This window comes from Lutra lutra, chromosome 14 (genome assembly GCF_902655055.1).
Source record: "Lutra lutra chromosome 14, mLutLut1.2, whole genome shotgun sequence".
NCBI classification, from domain to species: domain Eukaryota; kingdom Metazoa; phylum Chordata; class Mammalia; order Carnivora; family Mustelidae; genus Lutra; species Lutra lutra.
Window position 1 is genome coordinate 55,837,653 of NC_062291.1, and position 13,384 is coordinate 55,851,036.

Sequence of the window (13,384 nt, forward strand, 5' to 3'; positions counted from 1 at the left end):
ACCATAAAAGACTCTTGATCATAGGAAACAAAGTGAGGGTTGCTGAAGGGGAATGGGTGGAGGGGGACAGGGTAAATGGGTGATGGACATTAAGGAGGGGATATGATGTAATAAGCACTGAATGTTATATAAGACTGATGAATGAGGGTGCTTGGGTGGCTCAGCTGGTTAAGCATCCGCCCAGGTCATGATCTCAGGATCCTGAGATAGAGCCCTGCATAAGACTCCCTGCTCAGCGGGGAGTCTGCTTCTCCCTTCCCTTCTGCTGTTCCCCCAACTTGTGTGTGCTCTCTCTCTCTCTCAAATAAATACATAAAACTTAAAAAAAAAAAGACTGACGAATCACTGAACTCTACCTCTAAAACTAAAAAATTAAAAAAAATCCTTTCTCATAATAGTTTCACCTTATTTATAGGAATGTACCAGGATATTTTATTTATGCCTAAAGTTGTAGTAATATAATATGGTATCAAAGGTTTTTAATGTGGGGGGACCTGGCTGGGTCAGTTGGAAGAGCACATGACTCTTGATCTTGGAGTAATAGATCAAGCCCCAGGTAGGGTGTAGAGATTACTTAAATAAGTAAAACAAAAAAAAAATTTTAATGTCAAACTCTTAAGGACCACAAAAAGAATATGCTACACCTTGAAAATAGATTTCTTAAAAATTTGTAAGATGGTATGTATTACTTATCAGATAAGACAGAATCTTTCACTGTTGAAAGTGGAAAATATAACCACTAACGCCTAAGAAGAATGACTGAAATACTTTATTATGGAATACATATTATTGTAGAAAAAGCTACAAAATGTAAATGTGCTTCAGTTTTGAAATCTTTACTGAGAAAACAGTTGTGTTGTATGGGCTATTATAATTCATAAAACTTTCACTGGTATTGACCAGGGGAGAGGAAGGAGATGAACTAAATAAACCATTTAGAGAAACTGGTAGTTTAAAATACTGTAGTATATTTATTTATTTATTTTTTATTATTTTTTTTAAAGATTTTTATTTATTTATTTGACAGAGAGAGATCACAAGTAGACGGAGAGGCAGGCAGAGAGAGAGAGAGAGGGAAGCAGGCTCCCTGCTGAGCAGAGAGCCCGATGCGGGACTCGATCCCAGGACCCTGAGATCATGACCTGAGCCGAAGGCAGCGGCTTTAACCCACCGAGCCACCCAGGCGCCCAAAAATACTGTAGTATATTTAATAGAGGGAGAAATAGAGCTAGAAAGGAGTATGTCAACAAGTTAGTTAGAAAAGGCTTGAAAGGGGCACCTTGGGTGGCTCAGTAGGTTAAGCAACTGACTTCAGCTCAGGCCATGATCCCGGAACCCGGGATGGAGTCCTGCATTGCACTCCCTGCTTATTAGGGAACCTACCTTTCTCTCTCTGCTCCTTCTGCTTTTGCTCTCTCACTCATGCTCTCTTTTCGCAAGTAAATAAAATCTTAAAGAAAAAAAAAGAAAAGATTTGAAAAATTTAGAAGTTAAGAACGTTAGAAAAGAAAAAAGTTGAAACAAGATTGTGATTAGAGGGGCGCCTGGGTGGCTCAGTGGGTTAAACCTCTACCTTCAGCTCAGGTCATGATCCCAGGCTCCTGGGATCGAGTCCCAAATCGGGCTCTCTGCTCAGTGAGGAGCCTGCTTCCCCCTCTCTCTCTGCTTGCCTCTCTGCCTACTTGTGATTTCTGTCAAATAAATAAATAAAGATTGTGATTAGACTCTTTCAGTTATCCTCATATTTACCATCATATAACTATACTTATGTCTAGGTAGCTTCTAAATTAATTTAAATTTCTTTTATTGAGGTGAAAATTTATATAAAATACAGCTATTTAAACATGTACAATTAAAAAATGTACAATTCAGTGCTATTTAGTGCATTTGCCATGTCATGCAACCACCACCTGTATCTAGTTGGAAAACATTTTCAACACCCCATATCCATCAGGTAGTCTGTCTCTATTTCTACCCCCCACCCCAGTCATTGGCAATCACCAATTTGTTTTCTTTCTCAATGGATTTACCTATTCTGGATAGTTCATACAAATGAAGTTATACAATGTGGACCTTTTGTGTCTGATTTCTTTAACTTAGCATAATTTTTGAAATTCATCTACTTTATATCATATATCCATACTTCGTTTCTTTTTATGGCTGAATAATAATAGTCCATTGTGTAAATGTCACATTCTGTTTATTCATTCCTCTGTTGATGAACATTTGGGTTGTCTCTATATTTTGGTTTCTAATTGTGCTGCTGTGAATATTCAAGTGTAAGTTTTTCTGTGAACATCTGTTTTCAGTTCTTTCCAGTACAGATCTAGGAGTGGAATTGCCAGGTCATGTGGCAATTCAATATTTAACTTTATTAACCACCAAACATTTTCCATAGCAGCCATACCATTTACATTTCTACTAGCAATGTTTGAGGATTATACTTTTTCCAGATCCTCTTTCCACTTTTTTGAATATAGCTATTCTAGTCAATTTGAGTACCATGTCATTTGGTTTCGATTTACATTTCCCTCTTTTTTTTTTTTTTAAAGATTTTATTTATTAATTTGAGAATGAGTGAGAGAGAGCATGAGAGAGAAGGCCAGACGGAGAAGCAGACTCCCCAAGGAGCTGGGAGCCCGATGCGGGACTCGATCCTGGAAGTCCAGGATCATGACCTGAGCCGAAGGCAGTCGCTCAACCAACTGAGCCACCCAGGCGCCCTACATTTCCCTCTTGACTAATGATATTGAGCATTACTTCATATGCTTACTAATAGCTATTACCATATATTCTTTGGAGAAATGCCTGTTCAAGTATTTACCCACTTTAAAATTGGGTTGTCTTGTTAAGTTGTAAGAGTTCTTTATATATTCTGGATACTACACTCTTATCAGATATATGATTTACAAATATTTCCTCTCTTCCTATATTGATTTTTCCACCTGTGTCCAGGAAGTCATTTCTTCTTCTGAAAAATCTTGGCAATTAATATATTGCTAACTGTGCCTCTGCCACTTAGTCCTTCCTAAGGCCTTCAGATATGCTCATTATAAAAGACACTTGTTTCTTAAAGTGGGTGCTGAGTACATAAGTGCTCATTTTATTTACGTATTTTACTGTTACTCATATATAGGTTATATTCCTTCTTGCATATAGAAGGAAAAAATATAAAGGGTTGGCAATGGGCTTCCTCTCATTACTACCCCTATTTCTTTCCTCTCTTTTCGTTGATATACTTCTAGAATGAGTGGCCAATATTCCCCCCTTCATTTTATCTACAGCTAATTCCTCTTTAATCCTTTGCAGTACAACTTCTTTGCCCATCTTGAAATAATAACACCTCTGATTCTCTGCCCCACCTCCGTCTTTATTCCTTCTTCCCAGGGTAAGTCACTAATGACTCACTTTGTTGCAATATGCAGATGACTCTTCAATCCGAGTCTCCAAACCGAAGCCCTAACCTAAATTTTAGAACTCTTAACTATATCCTGGACAGTCCCAGTCTTTCACTTTACCGGATATATTTCCCCTATTAATCAAGGGGTTTTTGTTTTGTTTTGTTTTTTGTTTTTTTCTAATCCAAATCCCATTTCTTCAAACCACATTAGTTTCATTCGCAAGATTTTTGTAGTAATTGCTGGTTCCTCCCTCTTCAATCGCTCCTTAAATCAGTTATTACGTCTTGTGATTTCTACTTTAAATGCCTTTCATTTCCACTCAGTGGCTATCACCCCCATTTTAATCCATTATCATGGGGTGCTGGAATTATTTCAACAGTCCATCTCCCGTCTGATTCCACTTCCTTCCCCTCCTTAAGTGATAATGGAAATTTTTAAGAAAAATGATGTTATGAAACGTGGGGCTAGATAAGAAAGATTCCTTTGGTAGTATCGTGGAAGATGAAGTGGAGAAGGGGGAGTGTTGACATGAAGCAAAGACTCCCTGAATTATGGCAATGGCAGTAGGGAAGATGTATGAAAAAGCGTAAAGTCCACTGGTGACCCATTGAAGCTGGCAGGACTTATATTTAACATCCTGTATTCTATTTCCATAAATTAAGTACGTCAAGTGAATTTTCCTTAGGGAGGCAAACCGGTGCCTGTTAAGAATTGTCTCGCTCAGAGTGAGCCAACCAGCCTCCATCATCCAGATGGCGGATCCCAGATTGGCCTCCTGAGTGTCAGGGAGCGGCCTCTCTAGCTACTATCTCTATGGTTCGCGGAATCTCCAGGTCGCGGTTTGACCGGGCCGGCGTTTGCGCGTGCGCGAGCTCCGGCGCGTGCCCGCCCTCCCGCAACTGCCCAAAGCCCGGGGTGGGAGGGGTGGGTCTGGGAACGTTGCGGCTGTAGCCGCGGCGTCCCCAACCCCTACGGTTATTCCCGGGCCGAGCTTGTGCCAGGGACTCTTCCGTCGCCTCCTCGGTCGGCACTCACCCGGCCCTAGATGGTGGGTCCGGACGATGCCGGACCCTGCTCGGGAAGAAACCCCAAGTTGCTCCCGGTGCCGGCGCCGGAGCCCGCGGGCCAGGAGGGGAAGATGATCCGGGCCACCGGCGGCTTTGGCGGAGGCGTCGGCGCTGTGGAGCGGCCGGTGGAGGAGGAGGGGGAGGAAGAGGAGGAGACGCCGCCTCAGCAGCTCCTTCGGCGCTACCTCGCGGCGGCCGGCGGACAGCTGGAGCCGGGGCTGTGCTACTGTCCACTCCCCGCTGGCCAACCACGCGTTCCCCCGTCCCCGGCAGCTCCGCACTCGGACGCCTGCCCGCGGGACTCGGGCTCCAAGCACCGAGGCGCGGAAGTGGCGGATGCCCGCACGCCGCGGCATAGAGGCATGACCAACGGGGACTCGGGCTTTCTGCCGGGCCAGGACTGTCGGGACCTGGAGGAGGCTCGCGGGCTAGCCAGCGCGGGCGGTCGGGATCCGCGCCACCGCCGTCTCCGCCTTGAAGGGCCTGGCGACGAGGACGCGGACGGCGCGGACAACCCGTCCGACTGGGCCGCGCCGCTCGAAGACCCGCTGCGGAGCTGCTGCCTAGCAGCGGCGGACCCTGACAAACCGCAGGGCGCGGGCAGCGGCTCGGAGGGCGGCCGGGCCAGCGACGGCGGCAGCAGCAGTGAAGACGTGGAGCGGCCGGGAGCAGGCGCTGGGGGTCCCGAGGAGGGCGCGTCAGCCGCCGCCTCGGCCGAGAGGACTAGCGGGGGCGCCGGCGTAGAGCCGCGCCCCGGCGTCTCGGACGTTCTCGTGAACTCTCGGAACACGTTCGAGGTGAGCCGCGACCACCTGCCCCCCGCCGGGCCGCCGGTGCCCGCGCCCGCCGCGGAGCAGGGCGCCGCGGGGCCTTCGGCCCGGGCTCGACGGAGCGGCGGTTTCGCCGACTTCTTCGCCAGGTACAGCGCAGGCTGCGCCGGGGCTCGGGGCGGGCTCGGGGCCGGGGCGGAGGTCGAGGCTGGGAGCTGGCCGAGAGAGGCTTGGGGACCGCCTCCGTCCGGGCTCTTAGCTGGCGTTAGGACTTAGCTTTGATTTGTCACCGGGAGAAGAGGAACTGGGTCTGCACTGTGTTGCCTGTCAGAGAAGTTGCCAACTTTCTGGGGAGCGAATCTTTCTGTTCCTCTGTGGACTGGAGGCTATACCTGCTCTTCACACCTGGTTTCCGTGTATTCAGGTCCTGGCAGTGTGCTAATGCCACAGTTGCAGTTTTGCCTCCTGCGGAAAAGCAGACAACTTACTACGAGGATTAGGGGTGGTGTGTGGGGTTGGGGGTGGGCGCGGCGGTATGTGTGTACGGGTGTGGTTGTGGAAGAGAAAGGGAAGTCATTTTGCAGACATGACTATTTGTGTGGAGTCTAAAACCCATTGAAGTGACTTGGGAATTCTTGAAATTAGAACTGATTGTGTTTCATAGTGTTTAACTCTTTCAGTGGCTTTTTTATTAGGATGCAGTCAGTTTCGGGTTTAGAATTTGATTCCGGCCCTTAAAGCCAAGTTACTATGGCGCTTTATCTCCAAAATCCCTTTTCTGTACTTCTGCCAAATAGGCCTACGCTTTTTTCAGCAACTTTCAAATTTTTGATGCCATTCTATTTGTGTTTTGACCTGCTATTCTTGAAATTAAGTAATGGTGCTCGACATTGCAGATTTCGGAATAGGGTTTGATAGGGATAAATTACTCATCCTAATGCACATTAATGAAATGCCAATTTTGCTGGACTCTTCTTGCTTGATACGCTTTTTTTCCTTTTAATTTCTGGGCAAATTTCCCAACTTGTAAACTCTCCCCTTCAGAGTTCTCCTGTGCTTTTGTTTCCTTTTCAGGGATTTTGATAGAAATGAAGCAAATTCTACAGCTCCAGTTTTAGAGGATTATACAATCTGTGTGCATTTTTGTAGTCACAACAATTTTCTGATTGTAATTTTTTCTATTTTATTATTATTTATTTTCCCTTTATGAATTTACAAAAATTTGTAAAGTTGTTTACATGAAGATCGGGAAATCCTAATTTTGTCTTACTTGTAGGACAAAATATATAGTAGTGAGATCTGTATTTGTGCCTGTAGTTGCAAAAGTACACAAAAATATACTTAAAGCTTATAGTGGTAGTTTTTTAAAAGTTTGCAAGGTGAGCTAAGCTTATACATTTGTGAACTTTGGGTATATTTTGGTCATGTTTCGATGTCAGGTGTCAGGCAATTTTAGACCTGGAAGGGGCTTTGGAGATCGCTAATTCAATCACAGAATGCCTGCTCTGTGCCACCATTGGGAACAGAGATGATTTGCACAGTAGAGTGCAGGCTAGTAGGTATTAAGTTTGAAGACAGATTCGTATATATGCGTTGTAAATTATGAGCAATAACAAGGCAAATCTATTATAAGAGGTTTTTCATATTAACAGTAGGGTGGAATTTTTATATAATTTTTTTCTTTAATCTGTAGACTAATAGGATTTCAGTTAATATGAGTAGCTGACATTTATATAGCCATATTAAGCATGTGTATCAGAACACTGGATTTGAAGTCAGAAAATAGGTACCATGAAGTTAATTTCTCTAAGCCTCATTTTTCTTAATTGACATTTGAATGTCAAGATTCTAGGTGTCAGTTGCTTCTTTGTATAAGATACTTGGAAACGGGCACAGTCAAGAGGCACAATTTTTCTTTTAGCATTTAACCAAAACCTTACTTGGATTTGGAACACCTTAAAGACGGAGACTATGATATTCGTCTCTGAGTCTACAGTACCTAGCAGTGGATATTGAGAACCTTGCTCAGTTCGTGTTGGATTGGCAACTTTCATAGATTCTTCCTCTTCACTATTCTCTAGGTTGTGTAATTTTATTTTTTGTTAGTAAGTCAACTTGGGGCTTGAGCTCCTGACCCTGAGATGAAGACCTGAGCTGAGATCAAGAGATCAACTGACTGAGCCACCCAGGTGCCCAGAGTAATTTTGAAGAAGTCTCCCATCCCTGGGTAGAATAATTAGAAATTTCCTTTGCCTTGACAACCTGTGAGTTTTTTTTTTGTCATTGTTGTTGTTGTTTTCCCTTCATGTGTACAATTGTCATTCTTTTTTTTTTTTAAAGATTTTATTTATTTATTTGATAGAGATCACAAGTAGGCAGAGAGGCAGGCAGAGACAGAGAGGAAGGTAAGCAGGCTCCCTGCTGAGCAGAGAGTCGATGTGGGCCTCCATCCCAGGACTCTGGGATCATGACCTGAGCCAAAGGCAGAGGCTTTAACTCACTGAGCCACCCAGGTGCCCCTACAATTGTCATTCTTAAGCCTGGAGCTCCAGATGTGGGGATCCCTTTGGGGATATCTTGTTCTAGGACGTATTCTTGTTCTTGGGAGCAGTCCCTACCTATAGCCACTTCATTTTTTAATGAGGAAGTTCACTGTCTACATAAGCTATTTTAGGTAGCTAATGGCAGAGCTGGAATTAGAAACCAGGATTCCTGATTTTCAGACCAGGTTAACATTTGATCACAATTTGCATTCACCCATGGCTTTTTTCTCTCCCACCTGATTATCCTCTATCTTTCTTCTCTTTCTACTTCCTCTCTTTCTCTTAACCTGGCAAAAGTCTATAATAGAAATACTTTTAAGGAATAGTTTCATGTTTGTTTTAACTTCAGTAGAGAGAGGGGAACATATTACAACGGTTTATCTATTACTACAAAGTTATCTTCAGTTGAGACACATCATTGACAGAAGCTTCATTGAGTAGGGTAGAAGTTCTGTAGGAGCTAAAGGAGTTTTGTCCAGGATGGGACTGCTCTCCATCTCCTACTTCCCGTCTTTTTCAAATGAAGTGAGTTCTTGTTCAGTCCCTGTTGGGGGCTTGCCTCAGCTTCACATGGGCGTCCCTCTGTGAATGAATGGTGACTTGACTATGGGAGCCCCAGAAGTAATATTCCCTCAGATCCTTGGTCTTTTCCTGTCCATAAATGTTTAAAATGTTAGGTTAGGGAGCACCTGGGATGGCTCAGTCCTTTGAGCTTGGACTCTTGGTTCTGCTCGTGATCTCAGGGTTGTGAGATCTAGCCCTGCATCTAGCTCCATGCTCATTGGGGAGTCTGCTTGAGATTCTCTCCCTCCCCCCTGCCTCTCCACTGCTTGTGTATGCTCACTTGCTCTCTCTTTCTCTCCTTCTCTCTCTCTCTCAAATAAGTAAGTCTTTAAAAAAATAAAATAAAATGCTAGGTGGGTACACTACTCCTACTGTCACCAACTTAGCAGTAAGGAGGAGTTGAAAACTTAAAAAAATACCTTATGTTTCCAGGCTAGCTTTCATTCTTTAAGGATCTGTTTATTACTCTCTTTCTTTCTTTTTTTTTAAAGATTTTATTTATTTATTTGAGAGAGAGAAAGTGAGAGAGAGCACGAGACAGGGGAGGCTCAGAGGGAGAAGCACACTCCCTGAGCCCAATGTGGGATTCGATTATGCGACTCCAGGATCATAACCTAAGCCAATGGCAGCTGCTTAACCCAACCAAGCCACCTAAGCACCCCTGTTTATTACTCTTTCAAAAATAAAGTAAATTTAAATTATTTAAATGGGTCCTTCAAACAAATTCATGTCTTAATTTTTTTCAATCTAGAAAGATTTATTTTTTAGATAAGGTACATCTTTTATAGGTATTTTTTAATAGGTATATTTTTAAGCTGTTTAACACTTTTGAGTTTTGTTCAGATTGTACTGGCACAGTTACTGTTATTTAGAAACACACAAGTATCTGTTGCCAGGTAGCACTGATAATTTTTTTCTTACAAAGTCTTCATGTGAATCATGAGAATTGGGTGGCCTTAAAGGGCATAGCTCAGGTAGAGAAGAAAGTATTGACGATTTTTTCCTTACTTTTAAAAAGGAGAATTGACACTGTAGATTATGAAACATACAGATCCGTGTAGCTTTTTCTGTAATTATTGACTTCTGAAACTTATTTGATGTTGTGGTAAAAGATTATTTTCAGGGGCGCCTGGGTGGCTCAGTGGGTTAAGCCGCTGCCTTCGGCTCAGGTCATGATCTCAGGGTCCTGGGATCAAGTCCCGCATCGGGTTCTCTGCTCGGCAGAGATCCTGCTTCCCTCTCTCTCTCTCTCTGCCTGCCTCTCCATCTACTTGTGATCTCTCTGTCAAATAAATAAAATCTTTAAAGAAAAAAAAAAGATTATTTTCACAGAACACATATTACAGTTAGACTGAACATGGAAGACTAAAGGCTCGTTTAGTGATTTCTTTTCCTTTTTAAAAATTTTTTATTTTATTAAGAAGGCTCCACACCCAGCATGGAGCTTGAACTCACCACCCTGAGATCAAGGTCTGACTGAGATCAAGGCCTGAGCTGAGATCAAGAGTCAGACACTTATCCAACTGAGCCACTCAGATGTCCCATGTAATTTTTCTTTACTTAAGGTTCTCAGAAACAACAAAATCAACCACATTTCTTTTTCCACCTAGAATTTGCGCTGGCTGGCAAGATCATAATTCACCTGACTGAACTATCAGAGACTTCTGTCAGATTGGGCTCCCTTATTTGTTGCACAGCATGTATTCCTCCCAACCAACTAAAATAAAAGCCTGTTTCTCAAAAAAATTCCCTTTTCAGCATTTCAATAAAGAAGAGGCAAAATATTAAATTTCTGCTAAGTTTTAAAAGATTTTTAGAGTTACCCAAATCAGAGGTGCAGTATAATTATTTGTAAGGCGAATGAAGGAATATCTTGATTTAAATATTAAATTAAAAAATATATATTAAGTTTTTGTTACTGCAAGAGATCATAAAAAATGTGAAAGTATTCTTTTCTATGTCACTAGTAAAACACCTTTGACATTACATTTTTAGGAAAGCTGAAAATAATACGTAATTCATTGCTCTAGAATAAAAGTAAGACCCTTTAAAATTTTAGAATGTTGTGAAGCTACCCATTATATTAGATTAAGGAGCTGATGGCTCAAGAGCCTTTTGTGTTATTTGTTCCCTGTGTCTGATACCCACTCCCCCCATTCCCCCCACCCCACCATTGAGTGCTTTCTTAAGACACAAAACACTAAACTACTGGAAATACAGCTCTGGTTCAAGGACATTATGTAGAAATTTGTGGTTTTAGGGTGATTGGTTAGAAATGTAATAATCTAAATATAAGTCAGGTAGAAAATATTGGAAAACTCCCAATTTTTCTGAAACTAAGATAATTTTAATATAATGGGGGGGGCAAAGGGAGAAGGAAAGAGAATCTTAAATAGGTGGCAGGACCAGCGCAAAGCTGACATGGGGCTCAGTCTCACAATCCCTAGATCATGACCTGAGCTGAAATCAAGAGTCCCCAGACAGTAACAAAGCAGTAACAAAGCAGACTCTTACTCCAATATTACCTTGGAGTTACTCGTTTGGTAGAAATTTTTTGAACTATTAAAAATGGGCATAAAGATTTACTCTATTTTAAAAAGCTTTTTATTTTAAGATAGTTTCAGATTTACAGAAAAGTTGCAAAGATAGAGAATTCTGGTATACGCCTCACCCAGTTCCCCTATTGTTAATATCACATTACTGTGGTACATTTACAACAACTGAGAAACCCTCATTTGTACATTGCTATTAATTAAACTTCACACTTTATTCAGCATAGAGATATTGACTAAAAGATTTTTATTTGGGGAGCAGTTGTGTTTTACTGTACAATAAAAAATGTTTAAAGTAGAAGGGACTTTAAGGATCACTTTATTCATCATTTAATATCCTATGGAAAATCAGCAGTGGTGTTAATCAGAGAAATCTCTGATTTGCTAGGTATCCCCTAGTAGGGTGGTATTAATTAATATTGGAAATGAGTTAGACATGGTCATTAATTGTTCTTCAGGTGGACCAAGGGCATTGATTTCCATGGCTATTCAGGACAGTATTTAACAACCATTGTTTACCTATTTGCCTCTAGAAAAAATTATGAAAGCATATCTTAATTCTATATAATTTCATATTTTTCCAAAGTTATATTGATATGTGTTTTCTAATTCTGGAAATATTCCCCGTGACCTATTAAGGGTGGGATTTATTTTTATTTTACAATTATGTGCCTATGGTCAGATAGTGAATGAGTAAAAGAATCAGAACTTGAGCAAAGATCTGATTCCTAGGACTTGAAGCTTATATACTAATTTCTACAAATTCTGAGAAGTTTATGAACAAAAACATAATTTTTGGTGTAGTAAAAATACTGTGGGCTTGAGAGAGAAGAAATTTGGTTTTTGTCCTGGGTAAGCTTCTTCTGCCGTTAAATAATTGTGTGACCTTGGGCAAATTAACTAAATTTAGTTAGTTTCCTCATCTGTGAAATTAGGAGATTCAGAGTCCCTTCCAGCTCCAATATACTGTGATATTATATGATTTTCTTGCAATACTTTTATAGGCCTCAAAATTTTACCAGCTAAATATTGCAAATGTGAACTGAGTTAAAGATGGTGCTTTAAAAAACAGGATGTTTGTTGCATCTGTAAAATGAGAAAGTTGAAATATCTCCAACTCTAAATTCTGCCCTGCAGCTCTTTCCACCATCTTTCCGTGTCACCATAATGGTGCACGTGAATGTCCTGGCAGATGCTCTCGAGAGCGTTAACAATGCTGAAAAGAGAGGCAAACGCCAGGTTCTTACAGGCCATGCTCCAAGTTGTCATCCAGTTTCTAACTGTGTTGATGCAGCATCATTATACTGAGAGTCAAAAAATTTTTTTAAAGATTTTTTATTTATTTATTTGACAGACAGAGATCACAAGTAGGCAGAGAGACAGGCAGAGAGAGAGGAAGGGAAACAGGCTCTCTCCCGAGCCGAAAGTTCAATGCGGGCCTTGTTCCCAGGACCCTGGGATCATGACTTGAGCAGAAGGCAGAGGCTTTAACCCACTGAGCCACCCAGGTGCCCCCGATAGTCAAATTTGAAATCATTGATGATCTCAGAGCACGGAAAATTGTTGTGAACCTCATGGGCAGGTTAAACAAGTGAGGAATAATCAGCCCCAGATTTGATGACAACTCAAAGATCTAGAAAAATGGCAAAATCATGGGCTCCAGTTCTCCCAGTTTGATTTCACTGTACTGACAACCTCAGCTTGCATCAGGGACCATGAGGAAGGAAGTCGAAATAACATAGGAGGGAAAATCCTGGGATTCTTTTTCTAGGGATGTAATACAAATAAATAAAATGTGCAAATAAAATGCATTCATGGAAAAAAAAATAAATTCTACATTGCACATTTCTTTTAGTAAAGGTCTAACTCTGCCTCAGAATAATGCTGAACATCAATAATCTTAGTTTAGTTTCTTACATATGGGTAGTATAGACCAGCAGCTCTAATTAGAAAATTCTGGACTTTTTTCCTTTTAATTTCTTTGGAGTAGGAGAGAAAATAAGATAAGTAAATTCTAGTTAATCAGTGTAGTGGAATTTGAGACCTTAACTTCCGGACCATGAGTTCTATCTCAGAGGTTGCCATTGTTCCACTTTGGTGAACTAATAGCCTAGTACAGTAATTCCAAGCTTTTGTTATACTTCAGAATCACCTAAAAGCACATTTTAAAAAATGAGATTCTCCAGAATCCACGACTCCTACCTTGTTAGATTCAGGGGACTTGCTTTAGGCAGATGGCATATTCAAAATACAGGATAGTTTGGTGTTAAAAGTGCTGGCCCTGGAGTTAGACTGCCTTGGTTTGAATTAGCTTATCTTGCTGTATAATTCTGCATAAGTTACTTGACCATCTAGTTCTTAGGCAACTCATCCATAAAGTAAGGATAATGGTGATACCCACCTCATGAGACTGTCCATGAGATAATGGTCCAAGTGTGTTGTATTTCTTATTTGACATACAGCGAAGGTTCAGATGTTCTTATTCAG

The 13,384-nt window shown here is 41.6% G+C and overlaps 1 protein-coding gene and 1 pseudogene across 2 annotated transcripts in view; both read left to right on the forward strand.

Moving 5' to 3' along the window:
- Nucleotides 1-4,281: 4,281 nt before the first annotated feature.
- The window catches only part of TBC1D12 (TBC1 domain family member 12), a 101,337-nt gene continuing 92,234 nt past the window's right edge, over nt 4,282-13,384 (forward strand). The window contains exon 1 of one of the 2 annotated variants that reach the window (XM_047702049.1): nt 4,282-5,387. In XM_047702049.1, the coding sequence (XP_047558005.1) occupies nt 4,447-5,387 (941 nt within the window). In that variant the 5' untranslated portion in view covers nt 4,282-4,446. The remainder of the gene's footprint in view (nt 5,388-13,384) is intronic. The other variant, XM_047702050.1, reaches the window with a different exon arrangement.
- Nucleotides 11,701-12,668, forward strand: LOC125084569 (40S ribosomal protein S15a-like; annotated as a pseudogene).